This window comes from Nothobranchius furzeri, chromosome 7 (assembly GCF_043380555.1).
Source record: "Nothobranchius furzeri strain GRZ-AD chromosome 7, NfurGRZ-RIMD1, whole genome shotgun sequence".
Taxonomy (NCBI): domain Eukaryota; kingdom Metazoa; phylum Chordata; class Actinopteri; order Cyprinodontiformes; family Nothobranchiidae; genus Nothobranchius; species Nothobranchius furzeri.
The window spans coordinates 46,932,203-46,950,231 of record NC_091747.1 but is presented as its reverse complement, the minus strand read 5'-3'; the positions used below and the strand labels follow the sequence as shown (position 1 = coordinate 46,950,231).

Here is an 18,029-nt window from a genome sequence, read left to right as displayed (position 1 = left end):
GCACAAGTGACAAACCTGCGTGCGCGCGTTGTCAACGAGCACACGGCAGAGGAAAACGTGCGCGCTCGGCAGCCTCTGCGCGCTCGGTTACTGACTCCTGCTTGCTCGGCTGTAAGGGGTTTTGGCACTCTGGAGGCGTGGCCTGTGGCAGATCTTCTCTGTCCTCTGATTGGTTAGTTTACCCCGCACTTTACCCTCTACCTATCTATATAAAAAAGTCTGATATTCAGTAGCTGCTGTCATAGCTCAGCTGGAAGAGCGGGTGACTTTCCCCCCGGAGGATCCAGGTTTGAGTCTGGGCAAGGAAAATAGAGTAGATGTCATGTTAATTTTTCCTAATTCCTGTGATATTATTTTACAGTTGTGACCGTTCAACTGTCATTAAACGTCCGAATGTTTGCTGGGCAGTGTTTTAAAAAGTGCACATAAGCTAGATGGTTTTAACCATATAAAATTACATTTTTTGTGATACCGGAAAAATACATACTGAAATAAAACTACTGATTGAAAACTTTATGACTGTGGTTGTACAATATATGAGAGAGAGAGAGAGAGAGAGAGAGAGAGAGAGAGAGAGAGAGAGAGAGAGAGAGAGAGAGAGAGAGAGAGCCAATCAGAGGACAGAGAAGATCTGCCACAGGCCACTCCTTCAGAGTGCCAAAACCCCTTACAGCCGAGCGAGCAGGAGTCAGTAACCGAGCATGCAGAGAGGCTGCCGAGCGCGCACGTTTTCCTCTGCCGTGTGCTCGTTGACAACGCGCGCACGCAGGTTTGTCACTTGTGCACATCCTTGTGCGCTCACAGACACAGTTTGCTCCCTCTCAGTGCACAAATCACCTCTCGCCATGTATATTTTCGCTCGCGAGTCCCGTTCACACGTGCACTGTGGACCAAATCCGCGTGCACGGGTTGTGGCACGCTTCAAATGCCATAGCCCACCTATTCAGCTGTCTTCATCGCCGGCAGTCCTAACCAACTGCGAATTATCCCACCCCCCAGAACCGGGTGCCACGAAAGGTCGACCACACACACACACCTTGGTAGATCTGCCACCCTTTTCTCCTCTCCGGCCTCATTACGCCTGACAAGCACCAGCCGGCTTCCAGTCGCCACGCCCCCAGAATCTGGCAACTCCCGACTTCTGTCTTCCACACATTATATAAAATTGTGGAAACAAAGATCAATTGATTATCAGGACCTGGACATGATAACTAAAACCATCAATCTGTCATTGAACCATTCACTAACATTTGTAATCTATCACTTTCTACTGGAAATTTTCTTGATGCAATGAAAACAGCTAAAGTCATTCCTTTGTATGAGAGTGGTGATAAACATAGTTTCAATAATTACAGGCCGTTGTCACTGCTTCCACAGTTTTCGAAAATATTGGAAAAATGTATTTGAATCAAGGTTGGATAAATTCATTAAAAACTATAATAGTTTCAACAATGAGCAGTATGGGTGTAGAACTAAACATTCCACAGCAATGGCAATAATGGAATTAATGGATAATATATCAACAGCAAGTGACAATAAAAATGACTTTATTAGTGTTTTCATTTACTTGAAAAAAGCATTTGACGTCATTGATCACTCAAGGTTACTTTGAAAATTAAGTCAGTATGGAATAAGAGGCGTGGCTCATCAATGGGTTAAAACTTATAAAGAAAACACTTTGTTCATAGCCTAGTGAACCAGACCAAATTCTTGCTTTGCAAAGAATGGTCTAGGCATGCTCCATTGGAACCTCAGCAGCTCCTACCAGGACTCTGGCTAGCCAATCACAGCTCTCTAGAGGGGTTTCAAACACATAAAGAGCTGTGATTGGTCCATAATGGTGGGCCAATCATGCTCTATCTGCTCAGTGAACAAATCACAGAGCTTTATCCGCTTTGTGGGCCAATCAGGGCACTCTATATGCCTGGTGGGTGGGATGATGCAACAGAGTGAAACAAGAGTATGTCACATTCATTATCCAGTGGAATGCGGAGATCATTTGAAAGACAACGGTAGAACCCGCCCCACAACCGAGAGCCGTCAATGGAGCATGGCCAGACTAAATAATACATTTATTTAGTCTGGCTTGCCAGGCTACTTTGTTCAGATTAAGGACCATAAATCAAAACTATGTGACATTAACTGTGGAGTGCCACAAGGGTCGGTCCTTGAACCAAAACTGTTCATTTTGTTTATTAACGACTTGGTAAATGTATCTAAGACACTCAGTACCATTCTGTTTGCAGATGATACAACACTGTTTTACTCGGGAACAGATATTGAGGAGGTGACTAAAGTGATAAATGATGAACTGATTACAATTAAAAACTTGTTTGATATAGATTGACACTGAATCTTAAACAGTATAAAATTTGTTTTATTAATTATAAAAAGAACAGTGATGTATCATTGGAAATAGATGGGATTGAAATTCAAAGGGTGAAAGAAACTACATTTCTTGGGATTTATTATTCATGAAGACTTGACATGGAAATCACATATTACTAAAAGGTAAAATTGCCAAATCCTTAGGAGTATTACATAGTCAAGTTTTTACTGACTAATTCTTGTTTGTTGGCATTGTACAATTCACTGACTGTTCCATACGTGATTTATTGTGTAGAAATTTGGGGAACAACATACAAAAACTATACACAACCCTTATTTGTTTTACAGAAAAGAGCTCTGATAATCATTAATTATAATAGCTGTGGAGATCCATCAAACCTGTTGTTTATGAAATATAAATTACTGAAATTTCATGATTTAAAAGACTGGAAAATCATACAAACCATGTATAAAGCCAATTTAAGTACTCTGCCACAAACATTCAGGGGATATTTGAAAAGAGAACTAGTAATTACATGCTGAAAGAAACTGATGTGTTTAAAAAACCCAGATTTAGAACTAAAATTGAGGAATGGAATATATCTGTAAATGGTGTTAAATTATGGAAAAACCTTAAAAAGGAAATTAAAAAAACTGTCATTTAATATATTAAAAAATGTACCAAATTGAGTGTACTAAATAATTATGAAAATGTCAATTAAATCAATGATCATGATCACTCTGGAAGTAAGAACAGGAAAAAGTTTTAAATGAATCTGTATGTGTGTCTGACAAATGGAAATTGTATATAAATGGATTATTTCTTCTGGAAAAGGGAGCAGAAATTATAAGATTTTTCTTCATTATATTCCTTTTCGTTCAAATTTGATTTTGTTGTTATGTATATCTTATTGTTTATATGTTTTATTTGTTTTTATTTTAAATGAAATAAACAAATTTTTAAAAATAATTGTGTGTGTGTGTGTGTGTGTGTGTGTGTGTGTGTGTGTGTGTGTGTGTGTGTGTGTGTGTGTGTGTGTGTGTGTGTGTGTGTGTGTGTGTGTGTGTGTAGAAAGCATCAACATACATATACACGGTAGAAAGTAAACAGTTCACAGATCAAAGAGATTCAAAATATGTAAACATTATTGTGATTTTTTCCTCTAAAGATGTTTTTATTGTACTAGTATTACTTCAACAATAAAGCCTGCAATGATTCGTATCCAGAATTAAAAAACAAATTACAGATAAAACAATTACTTTAGATGTAGATGGAGTGAAATGAAAATTGATTTCCAAACAACATATAACCATGAAAAACAAAACTAAATTACTGAGCTAAGACGACTTTCTGTGGCGGGATATGACACTGAAACACTTGGGTGATTGGTTTTAATAATGATCAAGGATAAAACATATTTACAATATTTAGCCCAAATCCACCATTATTTACAGCTGGATGAAACTCAATTCTGCCTCATTTGATAAAAGCAGTAGTTATATGTAGGGATGTCCCGATCAGGTTTTTTGCCCTCGAGTCCGAGTCATTTGATTTTGAGAATCTGCCGATACAGAGTCCCGAACAGATACTTTCGATACATTTAAAAAAAAAAGTAAATAAAATAAAGAAAAGGAAGAAACAGTTCCAGAATGTTCCTTATTTTTTATTTAATTACCTTTTTGTTTTAATGTTTAACAACAGATCACTTCTGTGAGGTAGCTTGAACAATCAAGTAATAAATAACAAATTCTTCAATTTTGGACTTTATTGCAAATATAAAAAGTCTAATATAAAAACAGATAGCACTTCAACTTAAAATACCTGGCAGGGGGCTATTTTGCCTCGGCCCCCAAAATGCTTAGATACGTCCCTGGGCATGGGACGGAGTTTTGAAGATGGTCTGAATTGTATCGACTATATAAATACTACATGCTGATAAATTATTGCTTTATACAGGTACAAACGTGTAGTGGGATCAATCCACCTACATTTTATTTTTTTAAGAACTTTGTTTTGTTTTCTTGGTTCTTATTTTCCTGTCTTCCTGTCCTGTCTGTCTCTGATCTTCCTGCAACTCCCAGTCCTCCAGAAAAACTCCTGCCTGCTTCCTTCTTTTTCACCTCACAAGTAACTTTCTAACCAGCAGATCAAATTGATCTATTGACCATAAAAAAAGCAGAGTGTGTGCTGCGCTGCCCGGCTACGCCAGTGACGAGCGCTGCAGCTCGAGCGCATCCACACGTCATGCTCAAATACAGACAGAACCTACCAGAGAGAAAATGAACGGACACGAATGACTGTGTGTTAATTATATATTTTTTGGTGATGCCACTTAGAAACTTAGAAAATGTTACTGTGGCCATGTGCAGAACGCAGCTGGAGTTCATGAATAATCAACCGTCTGCCTGCCGCTCTGCATCTCTGCTCAAAAGAATCCCCGCTACTCTGAGTCCATATAAATAATATAATATAGGTAGAAACTGGATCTTTTTGTGCTCCTTCTGGGTGTGTAAGTTAAGGGCATCAGGGGAGCCTGACAACCTTTAAGGAGAACCAAGTTGCTCTCCTGTAATTTGAACCCAGGATCCGAGTCCGGATCGGGGCTTGGATCGGGAAGTAAAGCCCGAGTCCCGATCGAGTCTGAAACCACGTGATCGGGGCCGATTTCCGAGCATGTGATCGGATCGGGACATCCCTAGATAGGACTAGAGACCTATACATGTGGTGCATTCAGCACTTAATGAAGAAACAGTGTAAAAACGAAGGAAAAAACCATTGGAGCAAAACAAAATCTAAAGTTTAGCCTTCTAATTCATTTCTAATGTTTATTTTATTAGAAAAGCAAATATAAGATTATTTGATAATACAAAATGCTTCATATCCCCGAAAAACCTTAAAAATGTAGAGATGCAAAAAGACCTTAAAGTCCTCATTGACTCTTTGAATGATGCAGCACTTTTATGCTTATGTTGCCCACGATGCCAGCATATGCATATCGTCTTCCTCTTCAACCCTTCTCCTGGTTGCTGTAAAAACACAAATAATAATAATAATAATAATAATAATAATAATAATAATAATAATAATAATAATAATAATAAACAATCAGGCTTGCTGAGTCATTACAGACCATGGATGATTTGGATATTTTTTTATTTAAGTATATAATAACTAGAGTGAGAATGACGCCTTCTGGACTCACTGCCTTGCTGTTTGGGATGTGTCGAAGGCAGTTTGGAACTGGGAACGCTCGGAAGTCCGCCCATCCTCTTCATCTTGTCCTCCAGCTCTTGCTGCTCCAGCTCTTCCAGCTCTGCAAGCAATTCATCCTAAAACAAACAACACAGAAAACAGATTAGAATACACACAGGTGGTGGCAGACATGTTTTAAAAATATGTAGCACAAAATAAAAAGTCTACGTGGAAAAAACAGGAAAAATAAGCTGACTAACCTCATCAAACTGTTCGCCGAAAGGTCTGGAGATGGCTTCGCTGATCTCCTGAGCCACATCTTGTTGCTCTGTGATATCCTGCATAAGATCATCGATCTTGTCAACGTCTCTGAGAGAAAGAAATAAAGATTACAACAGATTTAACATGCAGAACTCAACTTTAACCTCCTGCATCTTCACGTTGCAAACTTCTGACCGGCTTCAAAGACAAGCAACACTAAAGAGATTTTAACACTTAAGCTATTGCTTTCCAATGGGTTTCAGTGGCTCTTCAGCCTCATAAACTTGAGCATTGGACAGCACTTTGCTGCCCTCTGCTGACCAGAAGCTGTACTTGACAACTTTGGTAGTTCGGGTAGGAACAAGTGGGATGTCTCTACAGCTTTACTGAGCTCATTTAAAGTTTGGCGTTTAGCTTTTTCTGTTTGCCGACTATTAATGAAAAGCACAAGAAGAAAAAAAATATTGGCATTATGGCTAAGCCTGGAAGTAAGTGTAATGTCTTTAGAGGCGAAGAAAGTATGAACTAGACAACGAGCTAAAACCAGAATGAACTTTGGTGCGGCCTACGCTCTGTTTCAGTTTCATCCTATCTGAAGAAGTAGCAAGTGCTGTTTACAAACTGCCAATCATCATACACTAGTAAAAACATACTAAATACAACACCCAGCACTGTTCTCTGCAAAGCCTGAAACGGGGTTGTTTATGCCGTTTTCAACCAGTAGGGGGGAGAATTGGGAAACTTGGGTGTTACCAAAGGTGTGGGACACTCGTTTAATCAAATTAGTTGCAGTGGTTTCTGGTAGAAATTAATGCCTTGTAAGTTTTACTCTGTGGAAACAAAGCACTGGTGCACCATTTTCAGGAACTAGATGTAAGCCACATCACAGCTGAGCTTCTGGCGGCAATTTTTGGAGTCTTATTTCTTGATATTTGGAACTCTCCCCTTGGATTAGCCAACAGCAACACAACTGTACCACTGACTCCATTTGCATTGCAACGTTGATGTTTTATTTCCACAAAAAACACAAGCCTCAAGGACTTCTGCTGTGTGGTGCTAATGCTAACAGTTTGTTTCTATTAGCTGAGATGTTCTCTGTTTCCTGGTTGCCAAACCAACATCAACCTTTCCCGTAGCAAGCGAGTCCATGAATGATAAGTGACAGTGTGACATAGATCTACGTCTATCAGAAGCTAATGCAGGATATAGGTGCAGGAGACTATTTTCATGTTCAGCCTGCTTGTTAAATCCAGATGAGCCGATCATAATCAGAAATAATTTGATTAATGGTTTTTCAGTGTTCCACACCTTTAATCGTTTGAAACACAAAACACATCATTTGATACTTTTATTTGAGAGCTCTACCACCAACAGGATTAGTACTTTCCTAACAAAAAAAACCTGCATGTAAGATTTTGTGTGTCTATTGCCCTCTGGTGGAAGAGCCAAGAACTACAAGTGGCAAGTGACAATTTTATTATATTATTATATAATTAAATAATAAGATTGTCTGCAAATCAACATATAATTAAAGCAGCTCGGTACAATGTTGGTGTCAAGATTATTATTTTCCTTTGTGACAACGAGTTCTTACATGTTCTGGTGGACCTGCTTCATGGCCTTGGCAGCATAGCCCATGTTCTTCAGGACCTCTGTGTTGGTGTGCGAGTTCTCCAGAGCTTCCCTCTGAAACTCAATGGTGGAGAGTGTGCCATCAATCTGAGTCAGCTGTTGCTCCAGACGCTTCTTCTTCTTTAGGGCTTGCAGGGCGGCTGCAAAAGTACAGGTCACAAAATCAGTTTTCACAGAGAATTCTTTTCCATCATCTACCTGTGACGTGTTGGGCATAGACAAAGAGAGGATACGCGGTTCCTCCCTTCACAAGGCGTTTGTATCTTGAGGTGACTTGGTGAGTAATGCAACTGAGAAAACACCCTGATGCTGAGCAGAGCTGCAGCTTTCATGCACAGGGAGGAGAAACTTTCAGGTTTGATAACATGTTTCTCTTTTTCATGACAGCAATTTGTTCATGCCCCTTCAACACTTACACATTCAGTCAATAACTCCAAGAAAACTCATGAGTCATTGTTTACAGGAGTGTAACATTTACCTCCACCTCTGCTCTGGATGCACAACATGCAATAATGAAAAAATAATAACATGGCTGGCCTCAGGTTAATAATCCTGCTTTGTAAACAAAGGGGCATAAGACAATAGGTCTAATATGAGTTCAGATTCAAAATAACTGGGTGAGAAAGGTGTTTATTTAAAACATTTAGCACGCACACACACACACACACACACACACACACACACACACACACACACACACACACACACACACACACACACACACACACACACACAGTTTTTAATCATAGAAAAATATGATTTTAGAATATTAATATTTAGAATAACAAAGTTATTAGAAATAAATGTTTAAAATGTCCCCTCCAACCCAATTTACAAGCTCAACTTTAGTTATTTCTGTGTTGTTTACATGACAAGAATTTAAAATCCTATCAAAATTGTAAGAAATCGATGCAAAATAATACTTTAAGTGTTTTATTTGATATCAAATTAAAAAAAGACAAACTAACTTTTAGGCAGCCCAAAACAAACATGGCTGAAGTACTGCTGGTTTACTTCTTATCTGCACACTTACCTCTCTTGTTCTTTGTCCCATGCTTCTTAGCTGTCGTAATTTCCTGATCTATCCTTTTCTCCAGATATTCCTGCTTCTTCGTGAGCATTTCCTCGGTTTCCCGGAGCCGGTGGATGGCCTCCTGGGGAGACGGACCTCCCTTTGACCGGTGATGTTTGGACTTGGACGCGCTGGAGCTGGAGCTACCGTTGAAAAGCTTCGAGATTTTGCTCATTTTGGAAACTTCTACAGAAAAATAGTGTAAATGTGTGAAGGAAAAATACTCAAACGTGTCAGAATCGGGCTGTTCTGCTTCACAGGCGGAGCAGTTGCAGATTTTCCAGCTTGACGGCTTTTTGCTTTCAAACCAGCAAGTGAATGCACCTTTCGCCGCACCTTTCAGGGCACCTGTGACGTAATGACACCTGACGCCATGTTTCCTCAACAGACCACCTTTAAATAATCTGCTAAATATTGAAAGGTGACCGAGTTTTCCAATGTAACCTTATAAAGAATAATTTTTTATAATAAATCGTTTGACCTTTTTTGTAAAAATTATATTATAATTGAAAGAATGAATGAATAAATAAATAAATAAATAAATAAGTGTAAGTAGAAATAGCTTCATTAGCATTTTTTAAATAAACAATGGCTTCATTTTGAATTCGCTATACATCTTGAAATACTGGATGAAACAAACAAAAAAATAATAAAAAATTTATTTTTATTTATTTTTTTATTCATTCCGATTTGTGCATTCACAAAACTCCCAATCCATCCTCCTTCCCAATAGGTGTCGCTAATGATCCAACTCGCTTCTTGCTAGCCGCCGTTAAACGTAAAAGAAGTTCACTTTTCTCGAACCACCAGACTAGCTAATGGCTGAAGTAGACATTGGGAGACATTGTCAGGTTGATTCCTGTAATGTCAAAGGTTCGTTGTGGTTTAATTTAATTGATTAAATGTAAACGACGCATAAGTTTGACATGTTATCGATTTTCTTCTCGGTTACGCGTGTTTAACACGCTGATCTGTTAGCTTCTCTAGCCTGTTACGTTAGCAAACATGTTAGATGATGCTTTGTTTACTAGGTAAACACAACTCTTGGAAAAGCTGCGGTACAATGAGAAAATTGAACTTAGAGTTGGCTGCTGTGGTAATTTAGCTTTTTGTTGATGTTCTTCCAGAAGCTTGATCTACTTAAAAAAATTAATTTTTATATATTATTTCTGTAATCGATCCTTTCACTGACTACATTTTATTTGATTTATAGATTTTCTTCCATTTGTTTGTGACTGCTGTAGTGGTGTTTATTGGTAAGTCTTAACATGAAATCAGCTGGAGGTATTAGTTAGTTTGGGTTTCCTTTCGGCTTATGCCAGAATATGTAGGTATAGCTTTTATGTTGCTGTTAGAAATACAAGTCACCCCCCAAATAAACTTTTTTTTGCTGATAAACTAAATAAACGAGTGTCTAATCGTGCTGTAGACATGTGTCGTCAATAATTTGGCACTTCAGTGCATCTTAGTTAAAATTTTAATATTCTACCTAAAACTGGCAGTGTTGTGCCAGTGTGTCAGGTAAAAACTCTGCACTGTATTTTAATTTAAATCTGCCACCGCTATTAGCTAATAGGTATGCTATGATGTAAACTGGTACATTATGATGTCACAATGCTGTGTGAGCCTTTGTGTGTGTATTTGTTAGCAGCTCCGCCTTCTTGGTCTGCCAGGCAACAGCCATTGTTGCATTTTTCAAACATGAAGTGGGAGTGAAGTATGCTTCTTGTAAGGGTTGACTTGCTCTTTTAAGGGGTGACTTGCTCTTTAAAGATCAAGTCAACCCCTACCAGAGTCTAACTCCACTCCCACTTCATGTTTGAAAAATGCAACAAATGCTGTTGCCTGGCAGACCGAGAGGGCGGAGCCGCTAACAAATACACACACAGGCTCATAACAACATGGCCTTGTTCGAGTTGAGCAGCGCCTCGCCTGGAAAGCAGACGAGAGCAGACGGACGCAGCAGGGGGAGTGACTGAAAGCCGGCGTTTAAGTCGGACAGATTTCTCTACATGTGTAGCTCGCGGGTGACGACGGATGAAGATATCACGTTAGAGTTCATACTTGTTTAATTATTTATTTTAATTCTGGTGCCTGTTAGCAACCGAAACACATCCTCACATGCTTGTGGATATCATATATTGTATATGGAGACATGACTGTAATAATAAGTAAAGGTTATCAGCTGTAGCTTTAGTGTGCTCATAGGAAACGTGACAAAAGAACACAAACCACATTCCTCTTTATGGCCTATATAGTTGTCATCATCAACGTAACATGATTTAAAGAATACATGCGACCAACTAACATTTTGCATTCAACCACCGGATGTTTGGATCAAAATATGAACCATTCAGAACTTCGATCAGGTGAGAGCCAGGCGTTTCCCGTCATCCCCTAGGTTTTGCAGCCGGTGGAGAGCATCTGCAGCGCTTTGCTCCAAAATCTGCGGCTGCCTTGATCTCACGAGGTTATCGTTGCCTACGTATGCATGACGTCAGAGCAAGTCGGCATCAAGTCGGACACAAATCTAACCGGCAAGCACTGCGCGCAGATCACCGGTGATCTAATCTGCACAGAACTGGCTCATCTTGAACACGGCCATTATGACATCATATCGTACCATCTAACATTCTTAGCCAATAGCGATGGCAGATTTAAATTCAACTGCTGTGCAGAGTTTTTAACCTAACAACAGCACAACACTGACAGTTCTAGCAACACTATTGACTACATGTGTCTGCAGCACGATTAGACACGCATTTATATAGTTTATCAGGAGTTGATTTGGGGGTGACTTGCTTTTTAAATTATATTTCAATCTTATTGTTCCTTGTATAAATTAGACTTTGAGGAAGATTTATTTTCTTAATTTTTTCATTTTATTTTAATAATAATATTAAGTCTTGAGTTTTACAAGAAAAACTAAAGAGTACAGCATGTAAATTTTTGAATAATTTGCAGTTCAACAGCTCAGAAAATTAAGAACTGTTCTGATATTTTTTGTGAAGATCAACTAGTTATACTTATGCAAAAAGAAAAATATCTGTCCTTTTTTATCCTTAGATCTGACACCTTTTTGATACTTGTCCTATTTTTAAACACACATTTAAGCTACCAAAAGCTTGGAAAAAAACAGCACATTTGTTTTGAATTTCATTAATATGTAAGAGATAGTTTTTTTATCTTATTGTTTTGTTTATTAAAATATGAAATACATTTTCCTCCCAACAGTCTTGAGCACAGAAGTCGAGAGGCCCACTCGTGTGCACAGGTTCGCTCCCCAAATTGTGACCCTGGGACTGATGGTGTTTTTCAATTTGTTCACAACCTGCTTGTACTTTTGCTCTAGGAACCAGTGAAGAGAGAATTGAGGACTACTGGTGGCAGCGTGAGTTATTCCTGTTCTTTTGAAGGCTGCAAGGGAAAAGAACTGCTACCAGTTTTATGTCCACAGTGTGAAAAACACTTCTGTTTGGCGTAGGTTTCACTTTTAAAATACGTTGACTTTAAACAAAGGAATTTAAATCATGTCTGATTTTATTCTTCTATTTTATAGCCATCGTCATCAAGATGATCACAAGTGCGAAAAGTTGGAGGCCCAAAAGCCCCGGATGGCAGCCACCAAAGAGCTAGTGCAAAAGATTGTAGGTCGGTTTAAAAAGAGGAGATTCTTGTGTTGAATCTAATTTCTACACGTGGGTTTAGGATCGGTCAACAATAACCAAAAAATACATCAGGTTTATCCATTTAAATTGTGTTTAATTGTCTGATTAGAGTCAAAAGCTGGATCCAAAAGCAAAGGATGCAAGGGAGCAAAGAACGCTGCCACTGCAGCCAAGGTAGCTCTGATGAAACTGAAGCTGCATGCTGTAGGAGATAAAGGGCTGCCACAGGTGACAGATCAGCTTTCAATTTCTTGTTCTAGCATTGTTGTGTGTTGCATGTCATGAATCAAGCACACACATCTTACTCTCGTCTTGCATTCCTTCTGCTTTCCAGACAGAAAGAACCTATTTTCAGGTGTATCTTCCAAAGGAAGCCAAAGAGCGCAGCCAGCCCATGTTCTTTTCTTCCAAATGGAGTGTTGGGAAAGTGGTGGATCACGCAGCCTCTCTAGCCAGCCTGAAAAACAACAACAATGTACTGACAGCAAAGGTAAAAGACTGACTGACTTATTTAGTGGTGTGTATTTTATCTACTTACTCCATCAAAAATGCATCCTGTGATAACAAGGAAGTTTAAAATTTCTCGTGAGGAAAGACCTTAATGCATAACCAGCTCAGATATCAACCCAATTCATAGGGAAAATGTTAGTTCAAAACATTTTGCACAACTAACTCTTTACCTTAAGAAAACTCTTTACCTTTACTTTAAGAAAACAGTGGTAGTCTTATCATTTAAGACTGATGTAATTTTTTTTCAGTTTATGAAATCTTTTTTTTCTCTGCCTAAACTTAAAAATATTTAAAATTCCCTGTTTTTGCCAGTAATATGAGCCGATATTAAACTGCCGTAACCCTTTGTGCAGAAGCTGCGTCTCTGCCATCCCCAGACTGGTGAGGCTCTCAGGATGGATGACACCCTGCTCTCTCTGCTGTCTCACACAGAATCTCCCCTGCATAACGGGGGTAATGTGATCCTGGAGTACCTGGACAATGAGAGCTCAGGCCTGGAGGATGTTTCGGACTATTTCACACAGACGTGACCAATCAACATAATGGCTTTGTACATTTATGGATCAGTTCTGTTTATAGTTTTTTTTTTTGTCAAAATGCTTTATTGAAACTGGTTTTACATGCAAGACAAATTGACATAATGAATTGCCACATGACCGAAATGAAAATAAATAAATAAAAAAGATTTGTTTGATTATTCTGCAATGATTTTATTTTTTTTAAAAACACGGGCTAATTATATATATATATATAATGTTGTTTATTGTTTTTGCTGCTGAGGTTTCCAGTTACATCTCTCGTCTGGAGCGAAACGGTTCCAACCAATCACAGCTTCCATTTCTGACATTGACAGACTCGAGAAGCCAATCACAAGAGGACATTAAGAAAGTAGGCGGGAACGATAGCGAAGCAGTTGTACAAGAAAAGGGGTTGGGTCGTCCGTTAACAGTAGATCCCGTTGTTTTGACTTGTTCAGGTTGTCGACCGAAAGCAAAACCAAAGCTCCGCTGAAATTTAACTAGAATCGGTAGAAATTAGCCGCTTGTCCGATCGAGTCGCCGGGAAAAGGAGCGACTTGATCTGTCTAATATCGGTCGTTTGAAAAATCAGGTCGAAAGGGATGCCGCTGCAGCGAGACTCCGAGGAACGCCAACAGTCTTTGGATGTGATCTCGTCGCATTTAATCGGAAAGAGCAGTTTCTGTATAAACCTAAAAAGTCTCAGAATAACTCCATCTCGACCGAGTGCTTTTGAAACATACTCAAGCTCAAGTTCACATTAAAAAGGCTCCGCAGTTTCAGCAAAAAGCTACTAATAATCAGCAAGCTAACGGCTAACGGGCTAGCTAGTGAACAACAAAGCGCGGATCGTTAATCCTCGGTGACCTCTTCGCTGCAGAGGTCGACTAGCCAACCGTGCGGACGGCTGCTTGAGATTTTCAACCAGTTTCCTGCGTTTGCTGAAGAAAATTGTCAAGGTATGAGACGGCGTAAACCAGGAAGACTGGCTGCTAGTGGGGGAGGGGTAGTGGTTTTGGTTTTGGCCAGCGAAATCAATGTTTTGGTCAGAAACGTCCTCACGGGGCGCTGCTGCTAACGCTGCTTTTATCTTATTGTTTCGTTAATGTCGTTCAAATTACTTGTTCTGTTGGGTTAAAATAATTCCAGAGAAGCAGAGAAAATGAGTGCATCTAGTCCTGGTTATCGTTTTAACCATAAAGTTGTGTTTTGTTCCCCCAGACTGCCATGAAGCTGTTGGAAAACTCCAGTTTTGAAGCTCTCAGCTCTCGACTGTGCGTTGAAACTGGAGAGTCTCGCATCCTTGGCAGGTAAAAAATCCCTTCCACCTTATTTCAGCATTTTTAGGATTCTTCTTTTGATGGTGCATCAGTAAAGCCCATTTCGCAGGTATACTGCACAACAAAAAAGGCTATACGTTTTTTTTTATTTATTTATTTTTTATTTTATTTTTTTTCATTATAACTTTATTTAGCACATTTTGAACATACAATTGTAAGACATGGAACACATAAAGTATACCATTGTGGTATTACAACGAAGAATGACAGAAATGATGGAGACATGGAGAAAAAAGGAAAAATAAAAAAAGAAAGGTTTGGAAGAGGTCAAGTCAATCGAACAGTTTCAGATGGTTACAAATGTTAACAGACTTAAGAGCCTTGGTGTTTTTTGATGAGGAGATCGTCCTTATTGTTCAAGTTCCATTTTTAATACAAAGGCTATACGGTTTGTAGGGAAACGTTTGGCCTGCGTGACGTCATGGAACACTAAAGTGTTGCATACATCCTGCTGCTAACCAGGGTAGTGGAGCAAAGCGCCACTCAAGGGTTATGCAATATGATGATAGCAGTTTACAATCCCCAAGGCCTACTTTCAGAGCTTGCAGTTCTGCAAAGCCCTGCAGCTGCAGTTAGAGAGGGTGTTGTTGCATAAAGCCTGGTGGCCGGGTTGTGCGCTTATGCAGAGTTTGATGTGTGGGTGTTGAAACTGAAATATGTTGGTTGTGACGCAGATCTCACCAGACCCTGTGGTTATTTTGGAGACAAGTGTTAAAGCACACATTACATGATAACTGAGTGCTGCTGTTTAGACGATGGTTGTGCAAAAACCAGCTGTACAGGACAAGTGTAAATAAATAGCTATACCCTTTATAAATAAATTAGGATGTTGTCTAGAGAAGTGTGTGTGTGCGTTGTGTTGGAAATACCAGCATTGGTATTTCCACTCTGCTGTCCTCTGATGTTTTCTATAATTAGCCCGTGGGGTCTGGAGGGATTTCTCTGGCCAGCTTGTCCTGAGCTGCCTCATCTTGTGTAACCTCTGAGTGTGATGAGGCAAAATAAACACACACACTAGTCTGCTGCACTCAGATATCCATATCAGCGACGTCTGACCCAGATACCGAGAACTCTATCGGGGGCTCGCCTTGTGTTTGTGTAGATGAGACGTCTCAAATGATGTGCTCTATGTGCCACACTCCTGATTTGTGTATCTTTCCCCCCCCCCCCCCCATTACTAAACAGTGCAGCAGGTTGATAATCGATTCATAAATGGCTTAAATAGGCTTAATGTTGTGCTGTCTCTTCTGCAGGATCGAGAGCTACTCCTGTAAGATGGCAGGAGATGATAAACACATGTTCAAGCAATTCTGTCAGGAGGGTGAGCCACACGTCCTGGAGGCCCTTTCGCCCCCTCAGTCCACCAGCACCACCAGCCCTTCACAGTGAGTAACTTGGTCCGCTGCAGTGGTGCTCCATGACGGGCGAGTCTAGATGTTCTAAACGATGTGTTCCTGCAGGCTGGGGAAGAGCAGCGAGGACGGGGAGAACCCTCTAAGTGATAAAGTTTGCAGGAAGACCCTCTTCTACCTCATTACTACACTCAACGAGTCCTTCAGGCCGGACTACGACTTCAGCACTGCTCGGGCCCACGAGTTCAGCCGCGAGCCCAGCGTCAACTGGGTCAGCCTGGTGACCTTTTAGAGGTGATCGAGGAGCAAAAGCGGATGAGTGATGGTTGATCTTCTCCCCAGGTGGTGAATGCAGTAAACAGCAGCTTGTTCTCCGCCGTGGGGGAGGAGTTTAACTCTCTGGGACCGGAGCTGTGGAATGCCATCGATCAGGAGATCAATCTGCAGAGCTGTGACATCTACAGGTGTGTGTTTGGGTTTAGATCCCTCATAGTGTCAGGTGGACGTTTTAACGTAATTTCTTTGTTCTCAGCTACAACCCAGACCTGGACTCGGATCCTTTTGGAGAAGAGGGGAGCCTCTGGTCCTTTAACTACTTCTTTTACAACAAGAAGCTGAAGAGGATCGTGTTCTTCACGTGTCGCTCTGTCAGGTCAGCTGCAGCTAGACCCCGGCCATGCGAACCGCTGAAGCAGACAGCGTTTAATCCAATCACCATACATTGTCAGATTGGCGTACACATTACAGGAAATGCCTGACAGCCCAAGTCTGTCAGATCATCTTACATTTTTTAAAAACTGTTACTTTGATGGGCCAGATTACCATATTTAGTTGTAATAACTGTATGACACCCTGACTTGTCAATTTGGTATATTTTAAAGCTTTATTTTCTAAGTTCAGTAGGTTTTTGTGGATAGTAAAACAGTAAAAAAACAACTGTGAATAAACTGCAAAACATATTAGGTGTGTTCTTGCTGTGTCGTGGTTCTAATTCCATGCTGTCGTTCTTTTTTAAAACACAAACAGTTTCGTTACCTGTTTTTCCGCTACGTTTCGTCTGCGGCTGCAGAACATATTAAAAACAGAAATACAATACTTGGATTCCTCGTACTTTGCCATCTGCACGCTGAACCCACAGCTCCTCTGAACGTAGCGGAGGTTTAGATGATTGTGCGTGAACTGCATGTATGCTGGTCTGATGTGTATGGTGTTCTGATAGAACAATGGAGATGATCTTCTGAACATCTCGTGTGTGTTTAGTGTGTTAAGTGGTTACGGCCGTGGATGTCTCGACAACGAGCTGGACATGGAGCTGGAAGACGAGGAGGAAATGGACGGCTTCACAGAGGAAGGGTGAGACGATTTGTCTTCCGTTGAGGTTTTATTCTACATTATTTGCTTACATTCCAAGTGTCGCCCTCAGGTGTCCCAGGGCTCTGTGTGTGTAAGGTGGACAGAGGTGACCCATCCAAAGAATCTCCATATTCGTCATGTTTTTTAACCTGTGGGATTGTGCTGCCTCATCCCAAAGCCATTTTTACTTTTCAAGATGACTGCATGTTTGTTTCTGCTCCTGGTGAGCTGTGGGAGGAAGTGGACGTTTTGAAACGACGCCCCACAGCAACATCGAGCTCCTTCAGCTCCAAACAAAAACCCCTGCTGGTGGATTAATGGTAGAGACTGTTGGAGAGTTTAGTGGGCGAGAAGCTCGGATAACGGCAAGAACCTGGAGTCTGGTCCAGAGGCCCGTCGAACTGAACAGCTGATCCTTCTGTGTTTCTTCTTAATGTGATGTTTGACGTTCTCAGATAAGCCTTTATTACAAACGTTGTGTGGTAGTGATTTACTGCAGATGTCCTCCAGTTCCTGACCAACAAGCATTTATCATTTTCACCGGGTATTAGTGATTTCATCCACTGACCGCCCTGATTTGCTCATTTTGCTGCAGCAGCTCCATAAACCTGAATGTATAGATTAATACTGGATAACTTTTTAGATTAAAAAGCTTATTTTATGTTTTATTAAAATATGGGAGGAGCTTCATCCTTTAACTCCAGTGCTTGTGATTTTTGCTCGTGTTGCAGATTGTAATAAATTGGTGTTTGTATCTGAGCCTGGATCTCGTCTATGAGCACAACCGAAGGACGACAGACGG

General features: G+C 40.3%; 3 protein-coding genes across 3 annotated transcripts; 2 read left to right on the top strand and 1 right to left on the bottom strand.

Moving 5' to 3' along the window:
• Positions 1-2,593: 2,593 nt before the first annotated feature.
• chmp4c (charged multivesicular body protein 4C) lies at positions 2,594-8,902 on the bottom strand. Its single transcript, XM_015954649.3, has 5 exons — positions 8,448-8,902; positions 7,377-7,554; positions 5,782-5,890; positions 5,532-5,658; positions 2,594-5,355 (listed from the first exon to the last, which is right to left on the bottom strand). Exons 1-5 carry the CDS (start codon positions 8,659-8,661, stop codon positions 5,294-5,296), a joined length of 690 nt encoding a protein of 229 aa, XP_015810135.1. The 5' UTR covers positions 8,662-8,902; the 3' UTR covers positions 2,594-5,293.
• Positions 8,903-9,222: 320 nt separating this feature from the next.
• zfand1 (zinc finger, AN1-type domain 1) lies at positions 9,223-13,349 on the top strand. Its single transcript, XM_015954657.3, has 8 exons — positions 9,223-9,359; positions 9,700-9,742; positions 11,721-11,760; positions 11,839-11,966; positions 12,046-12,137; positions 12,264-12,382; positions 12,489-12,644; positions 13,018-13,349. The coding sequence occupies exons 1-8, from the start codon at positions 9,305-9,307 to the stop codon at positions 13,192-13,194; spliced, it is 810 nt and encodes a 269-aa protein (XP_015810143.3). The 5' UTR covers positions 9,223-9,304; the 3' UTR covers positions 13,195-13,349.
• A 183-nt stretch (positions 13,350-13,532) lies between these two features.
• maf1b (MAF1 homolog, negative regulator of RNA polymerase III b) lies at positions 13,533-17,986 on the top strand. Its single transcript, XM_015954658.3, has 8 exons — positions 13,533-14,141; positions 14,404-14,492; positions 15,776-15,907; positions 15,983-16,145; positions 16,217-16,338; positions 16,407-16,526; positions 17,135-17,227; positions 17,298-17,986. Exons 2-8 carry the CDS (start codon positions 14,410-14,412, stop codon positions 17,320-17,322), a joined length of 738 nt encoding a protein of 245 aa, XP_015810144.1. The 5' UTR covers positions 13,533-14,141; positions 14,404-14,409; the 3' UTR covers positions 17,323-17,986.
• Positions 17,987-18,029: the final 43 nt, after the last annotated feature.